Source organism: Pyrgilauda ruficollis, unplaced genomic scaffold (assembly GCF_017590135.1).
Source record: "Pyrgilauda ruficollis isolate IOZ18807 unplaced genomic scaffold, ASM1759013v1 scaffold3, whole genome shotgun sequence".
Classification (NCBI taxonomy): domain Eukaryota; kingdom Metazoa; phylum Chordata; class Aves; order Passeriformes; family Passeridae; genus Pyrgilauda; species Pyrgilauda ruficollis.
In genome coordinates this window covers 20,387,555-20,395,998 of record NW_024524377.1, presented here as the reverse complement: position 1 = coordinate 20,395,998, position 8,444 = coordinate 20,387,555, and the positions used below count along the sequence as shown (strand labels likewise).

The 8,444-nt window shown below is 38.0% G+C and overlaps 1 protein-coding gene across 1 annotated transcript in view; it reads right to left on the bottom strand.

Moving 5' to 3' along the window:
* Window positions 1–612: 612 nt before the first annotated feature.
* The window catches only part of AGPS (alkylglycerone phosphate synthase), a 50,193-nt gene continuing 42,361 nt past the window's right edge, over window positions 613–8,444 (bottom strand). The window contains exon 20 of the mRNA XM_041473454.1: window positions 613–3,928. Coding sequence (XP_041329388.1) covers window positions 3,807–3,928 — 122 coding nt within the window. The 3' untranslated portion in view covers window positions 613–3,806. The remainder of the gene's footprint in view (window positions 3,929–8,444) is intronic.

Here is an 8,444-nt window from a genome sequence, read left to right as displayed (position 1 = left end):
ACAAGACAATGCAACATTTCTTTAAAGCAACATGTGATTTCAGCCACTTTTGTTAAAAAGGCACTAAGTCTTTATAGCAATGATGCAGGTAACTGAGAAATATTGCTTCTGCTCACATGTGATGCATTGCTGCACACAGAACTTTAACAGATTCCAGGACCTGCAACAAGGAGGTTACATGAGAGATGAGCACAGCAGCAGGAAATGATTTACCTATTGCAACAGCTTAATACAACAGGGCTTTCAAACACGGGGAAGCTAAATAAGACAAGGTCTGCTTCTGTATTACAGTGAAAGAGCTTTCAAATAGCAGCTGAACATGGTCCCCATCCTGCCCTCACCAAAGAGGTGAAATTCTGAACCAAACAGCCTGGTGTTGTTTTGCCCTTCCTTCCCTGAAATTCTGTCCTTCCTGTTTTGCTTTGCATGAGACACAAAAGCAGAGCTCCTATTAGCATAGATTTAAAATTTCAGTCTCTTCTCTCCCAGCACGTGCCAAAGCTTTCCTAATAGTTTTCCTTAGGTAAGAGTTCATCACCAAATTAAAATGAAGCAATATGACAAGTTAGTAGAATATATTTGTTTAGTTTTATCACAAAAAACACATACTAGTTTAGGTTGATTTTCTTTTTATTAATAATATAAGGTTCTGTAATCTCTTAACATTACAACTGAAGCTTTACAGTTAATCTCACACTAAAATGACGAACACTGTTTGGCTTTATTTTCAGAAAATTAAATTACAACCTTGATAAACATACATTTCCAAGACTGAGAAGCAATTTGTGTTTTCTGGATTTCAGTGCTAATGTATCCCTGCCTTTGAAATTGGTTTCAGTTAATTAACATTGCTACGGAAGAACTATTTGGCCTGGCCTCTGTTCACAGCTGTAAGGCAAAGATGACATCTCTAACTTAACCATTATAATGTAAGTCAAATCAAGACATGTTCTTTGACTGTAAGATTTAGATCCTGGATCAGCTTTTAACAGACTTGCTTCTTTTCCCTCCAAACTTTTATAAAGGTCTCTCTAATGTAAACATATTTTACAGTCAAGCCACAGTCACTCTCTGTACCTTTCCTCCTTCAAAGGGAGCAGAAACTGTGTAATTGGAAGTCATTACAAGGTTAATTAAAACTGCTTGTAAGTTATGTATGGCCAGAATACTCAAGCAAATACAAAAGTTATGTTATGCACCAGCACTTCTAATCTGTATGGATCAAACTCCATCTCTGAACAGGCTGTAGCTACAAGAAGTGAAGTCTGTAGAAAGAAAGTAGAGCATACAGAAGGAAGAGTGGTGGAAGACTACAGTATTAGAGACAGTAAGATTTCATTTAAATGGTGAATGATCTGTCTAGGTCTTCTGAACTTGCATTACATTTTTTCTATTTTCATTAGCAATGTGAAATTAAAGACAGTAATACATATGTTTCAACTGCAGTTTCAACTAAGCTCTGACCAGTTCAGTAGATAATATTTAGGAAGACAGCAATATCCATTACATTTGGAGTTAATTTTTTCCTCAGAGACAGCCAGTGACAGTGATTTGGGACCCTTGTAGCCTGTTATTTCACCTCCCCATAGGACAACTGACATACAATAAAAATCTTTACTGCATTTTAAATCACTTCATAAGTCAGTGGCTATTTAAAGGTTAAAGAGTGTAAGGAGTTTTTACCTGTGTACTTACAATACAAAAAAGGATAAGGAAACCATAATCAGAAAATTAAAAAATGGGAAGGATGTTGCAGAGCTGTGTTGTACTGTAGTCAAAATCTTAAGAGATCAGCATTACTAAGCTATGACTACTTGTTCTACTCTGTGCTGTCATTCTGCAAAAAAGCTTCACATGCTTTACTTCAAAATTAATTCTTCATAGTTACACAAACTGTCATTGAGGCACATAAACATCCTTCATGTTTACCAGCTCCTAGCAAAGTCTCCACTGGGGAGCGACACAAGTCATCAGCAAGAGGCCAGCCGTGGCCACGGAGTCACCAGCGAGCAGCCGAGGTGAGGCAGTCCCTGCATGGCCACGTGCAGATCCACTCCCAGAGACACCTCTGCGCACTTAAGGAACACTTAACCACAGTGCAAAGGCTCAGTTTCCCACAACAGACTACACCTACTGTTCTGGCTACTGCTGAAATGCCAACTCTGGGGCAAGAAAAAATAATAGATTTTTATACTGAAATGTTGTGAAATAGAGCATTCAAAATAAATCCAGCTGCATTAAAATATCACATAACATTCTGTCTTATGACCTGCAGATCATAAAAAAGTTTTCTTTAATTAGCTTGACAGCATGCAGTTTAATGTCATGGTTTGAGTGTCCATGTTTTTCAATCATTTGAATTGCAGCATTGAAATTAATCTTGGAACAAGTTCAGAGTTGTCTGATATGCAGGATCTTTTCAAGCATTTTATATTCTTTTTGGTATATTACCAAAACTGAAAGCTAATTAGAGAGTACTCTAAAATAGTTTAAAAACAAAATGCAATTTATAATTTTCTCCTCATTAAGGGCACTACCAATACAAAAGGTATCCAAACTGACACTACAGAGCTGTGAAGCAGTTGACTAGAGACAGTGTCCTCAAAGGATAGTCTGTATTTTTTCTACCTTATGCATATACATTAATTATCAAAAAAGTTGGATAATTTGCTTTAAGAAAGAACCCACCTTAAAAATGGATCATGAGTATTGACAAATATTTTGTTTATTTTACTGATTACGATTCAAGTTTCAATGTAAAAATGCTTACTCTTGCATGATACTGATCAAGAAAATATTTCATTTTCATAAAGTTCAATGGACAATTAAAATTGTGGCTACTTGTGAAGTAAATAAATGATTCATAAAGGCCATAGGAAACTGTACAAAACTTAAATGGGAAATCTCACTTCCAGGATGACAGCAGGTTGTCCATTAAGTGTTTTATTAAACTCTTGTGACTGTTTCAAAAGACAGTGCTGGGCAGTTTCATCTGAATAACTGAAAAAGATATTTTGCATCTGTGCAAAACAAACAACGGGAACAAAACCCATACACACTAGGACCGAAGTACAGATGAACACAAAATTTTGTTACAAACCTGTTTTCAACATACAGTGAGAAATGTCCATTGTACAAAACTTAGTGACTGACCTACAATTAATTTAAGATTATCCCAGCAATGCAAATACAACTCAGAACAGCTCAATTGTGTAAGATTTTCCAGTAGTACTACAGTGAGAGACTACTGAATTTTTAGTAGTTTGACTTACACTGTCTCTTTTGATGAAAGCCTATATTTATACTCTAAGTATTTGCTGGTTACAAGTCTGTTACATACTTAATGCAGAGCAGGGAGGTACTCCTTGGTGCTCTCTCATCTGTCTCTTAGCAGCTTTCCTTCAGCAAGAGGCTGGGCTGTGCAGCTGCTTCTGTGGAAAACACTGCTGTCAGTCTTTGTCCTCCTTGCGGGGGATGCTTTAAGTAAGAAACATCTGGCAGTATCCAGCAATGAAAATACTGTCAGCTGTGCTGCCTGGCCCAACTTGGAAACCCAAATTTGCATTTCCTGGTTAGTACTTTGTGCCCAGTAGGTTGGAACATTGTTAAGTAAAAGTCCATAAACATTAACAGTGATGTTTACACTTTATTGGGGGAAGGGGGAAGGGAGTAGCAAAAATCATTGTAAGTTACTAGTTTTGAAAGTTTAGTCTATGTTATATTTGATTACTGGGATATCAATACAATGAAAGTGGAGGAATTTCAACAGTAATTTTTAATTTTTAGTACATCATTTGTGCAGGGCTTTATAAAAGATTTTTGTTTCCAAAGATGTTATTGGGGTCCACATATTCTTTAACAGATCTCAGCATTCCCAAGCCAACATCAGAGATGCTCTCCTTCATCCAGCGCTTCCGCAATTTGCCTACTAGAAAAACAAAAACAAAGTGTTTCAATATATGGCAGGATTCTAGGAGCCAATCAATCTTGTGACCATGAATGAACAAACACTGTGTGATAAATGCTTTTATTCAAAAATGAGAAATGTTTTGCTTTATTTGATTTATTGAGCCCACCAGACTATCAAGCTCATTAAGCTCAGCATACTCCCAGAGGAAGACCGTGTTCCACCCTGTCTACTTTCTTTAGAAACTATGAAATTTAGATGAAGCTTAGGCTGAAATCACATGTTCTATTAAGACAAGGAATCAGCAGTAAGTTTTAAAAAGCCACAAACTAATTTTAAGTTGTAAACTGTAGAGGAGATTACTAAAAAGGAGAACCCCACATTTCTTGATTAAAGTGAAAACATAACTCGAAATCAAGCTTAAACCAGAACTGGTTTAAAAAGCAAAAAAATATTTCTATGAAGAAGGTTTAATATTTCACTTAACTTCTATGCTGGCTGGTAATTGCTCAATGCCATTACACATGAGCTTTGTTTGACATATAAAAATGGCTATTCACAACATATACCAAATACAACCAAAGCTGAAACAATCTTCTGAGAACTCATTTCACTAAATTCTCGCAATAGTCCTGTTAAATGGCCAAGTGTTCACATGCTAATTAACCAAATCATCAACTCTGATTAACAGATCATTCAAAACTGAGGTCATTTTTTTCATTAAACACATTTAGCATTAAACTTACCAGCCTGAAACACAATCCATTTGTCAGTATGAAGAGACATAGTAAAGGTTTGAGAGACAGAAGGTTTAAGAGTGTCTGAAGCTAAATTCAAGCTATCTTTTGTGCCCTGTTTCAGGGTAACCATCAAACTGTCATTAGAATAATAAATTACAGGGACACCTCTGGAGAACAGAGTATATTTGTTTATACCTTAAGGAATACGAGCCAGTCACAATGCCAACAGAAAAAGCAAATAATGTGAGACAGAATGAAATTTGCAGTTTGCTAGAAAATTACTATTAGCAGCATGTGTGTCAAGATCAAAGATCTCAGCTGAAGGACAAAAAGAATTTGTCATGTGGTAGGAACCCTGGCTGTATTTTGCAGCCCCAGCTCAAGAAAGAATCTCCATCTGTGAATATACCGTCACTACAATGTGACTGTCTGAGCACACTGACATCAAATTCTATCTGTTAAAACTTTAACACTACTACAAAATACCTGAATTGTGAATGTGGCTTGACCATCCCCTCAAGTCACTCACACTGGCTCTTACACAAGTAGCTAAAGAACAGTCATTACTATTCTCAAGCGTTATCTGTAATATAGTTTCAGTGAATGTGTTCTGTGGTTATGGATGTAATTGTCCTGAAAAGACTGCAAACAACTGCTCCAACAAGATGGAGCACATTAGAATCACAGCAGGATGCCCAACAGCTAGCATGCCTGCCTCCTTTACACCTCCAGTAATAATGCAATTCCACAAGGAACTGAACTACTGTCTGAGCAGCACCAAACAGTCGTTGCATATTTAATGAAGTCGCTCACCAAGTGCTGGAAAACAGAAGGTGCTTGGAGTGCATCATTAGTTCTGTCAAAGTGATAATTTACACATCTATCTTGTCAAATTTTCTATGGTTTATACTTTTGCAATAATAAATCTAACATACATCTGATTAGTGAACTGGAAAGAAAAAAAGCTGTACTACAGTTACCAGCAGTCCTTCACAAACATGCTCAACAAAAAGATTTTAACCCCTTGGTAACAGCGACATTGATTCCCTGCTCCTACTGTTCATGTCAATAAAACGTATGTGGAATTTTCAACTACTCAAGTTTTCACATTAGAGTTAAAAAGCTTTGAAGCAATCTCTCCTAATTCTAAGCTGGTCCATCAGATAAAATGGAAAACAGACCAAGTGAAGGAAAGGCTCTGTGAAAATGAGAGCAGCACTTAGAAAGGTCATTTATATATTGTTTCACTTCAGGTTAGTGCTGTGCTATACATTTTCTGGTACTTCTCCACAGGACAACCCAAATGGCTTCAATGATCAGAAGAGAAAAAGAGGAAGAAAATGCCATAATAGTTAAAGATGTTAGTGTGAACATAAAAATAATTCTAAGTGACAAAGTTGCCTACCTCCACTCTAAGCCTAGCTAAAGAATTTAGCTAGAGATTAGTTAGGCCTGATCTTATCACAGATTACAGAAAACGAACTTCCCATTTCTAGTCTAAAGAAAGTAGACTTTTCAGTTTTAGCCGTACGTGATGGCACTTATCTAGAACTGACAGGAGACAGTGCACAAAACCAGAATGGATACAAGCATCTACCACTTACAGGCTTTCAGCACAGTATACTTTTCACAATTAAAAAATGAGATCAAAGTCATCTGATCCTATATGCTACGTAATAACATTATTAACAATGTGTTTGTAGCAGCTTAGCACAGCTTGTTACTACTTGTCCACTTAGCTATACACACCATCATGTGCATAATCCTTGTGCCCCAACTGGAAACAAACACAGCCCCTCCTTCTTGCATCTTCTTCCTCTGAAGACACTTAATCTTGCATCTGAAGGGAGGGTGTCAAGAGGATGGAGCTAGGGTCTGCCTGTTGGTGCCAAGCTAAAGTCCAAGAGGCAACAGGCACAGGAAATTCCATCTAAACATGAGGAATAATTGCTTTACTGTGCAGGTGCCCAAGCACTGGAAGGGATTGCCCAGAGAGGGTGTGCAGTCTCTCTCTGAAGGTATTCAAGAACCTTCTGGATGCCACCCTGTGCAGTGGAGCTCTATGATGGCCCTGTTTGAGCAGGGAAGTGGGATGAAATGACCCACTGTGGCCCCTTGCAACCTTACCCATTCTGTGATTCAGTGATCTTACGTATCCAAGATGAGGTACAAGAGAATCAGTTTTCCAGTTTGACAGGAGGCAAGTGGCCAGTTCCTGAGGTGTGCTGAGCAGTCTAATAGTGCCTTAAAACATTCACTGCTAGGAAGCAGAAACCTCCAATCTGAACCCCAGCCTATTACACTGAGCACAAACCCCACAGCATGGCATGGAGCCTACTTCTCACAAGGTACTACAGATCAGAAAGCCAAGGAGCTTGTTCAGTAGCAACTCCAGAGACAGTCCAACACCAACTTAATTTTAGATTTTTATCTATCATTCTAGTCCACATATGAAAGAGAAATATGTGAACTGGGTAAGTAACTTCCCTAGCTCTGATACATGCTGCTCCATGTTGGTTTGATTGGAAAAGTTCATCTTTCTACTGCCCTTTTTCACTTGTGCATCTTTGAAAATGCATCTGGATGGCTACAAAAAGTCTGGCTGTAAAAATGGAATGAGCAAACAGCAGGCAGCAATTGGTATTCTCACTTTTGGAATATGAAGTACCAGGACACTCATGAATAGTTCCGTAAGAAAAGTTTTCATGTAGCTGATTGATTTCAGGAATTACTCTACACCCATGCAGAACAGATTTATAGCACTGTGTGGTCCCAGTGGAAATAGGTTCTGATGGCACTGCACATGGCTCTGGACTTCCTTTGCTCCAGCCCTTTCAACTTGAAGAGGCAGTTACTGCACAACAACAGCTTTGCAAAAGGAGCAGCAGTGACAGGTCCTAAGAAGGATGAGGCTCATCCAGCTGTTGCTCTTCCTGAAGCTAGCTGTCCCTCCAGAAAGCAGCCCTCTGCCCTTATAGACTGCTTAACATGCTATTAGTCTTCCAGGGAGAACTCTGCAATACTGAGAAAGGTCAGTGCATTAATGTAAAACATGGCAGCACTGGAGTATATTGGACCAGTGTACACCAAGTCTACTGCATAATTAACACCACCACCATAACACTTTGCATATTTTCACTTGGTATCTTAGCAGCTCAAATAATACTTTCAAGTTCAGTGGTGACGAATCAGGAGGTCCTTTCCTTTTTTCATTGTTCTTTGAAAAGGCACTGAAAACTACTATTCTATTAAGACTTTCAACAGACCAGGGAAGAAAATACAACTGTGTTATTGTATTACTTCACATGAGGTTACTCCATTTTTAACCAATGTATCAGTTTCAACTCATTCCAATGAGCAGAACTAGCTCTAGTATGCTTAACCTAAGGGAAGAAGATTTTTTTCCCCTGTGTAGAAGACAAAAGAATGTGTTTAACTCCCCCTCATCAAAGAACTTTGTCATTTCAGATTTTGTAGTTGTTTGAGTTAATTACTGCAGTGTATAGATTAAGCCACAGCCCCTTAATGCCAAAGAATTGCAATGTCAAATATGTCACTGAATGCAAACAAGGTGCAAGGTTTGCTTTTTCCTTGGTTTTGTTTTAGGGGTTTTGCTTTTGTTTTTAGTGTTGTGGGATTTTTTTTCTTATTTTTTGTTTTCCTACATAAACTGCCATTGATAGCTAAACCTATGCAGCACAGGCTACCTGGTTAACCTTTATTCTAATCAGCTGTCTAGGAAGCAGAAGAAAATTAGTTCTATTATGTTAAGTGGCTAAATGGGGCTATTTTCCTCA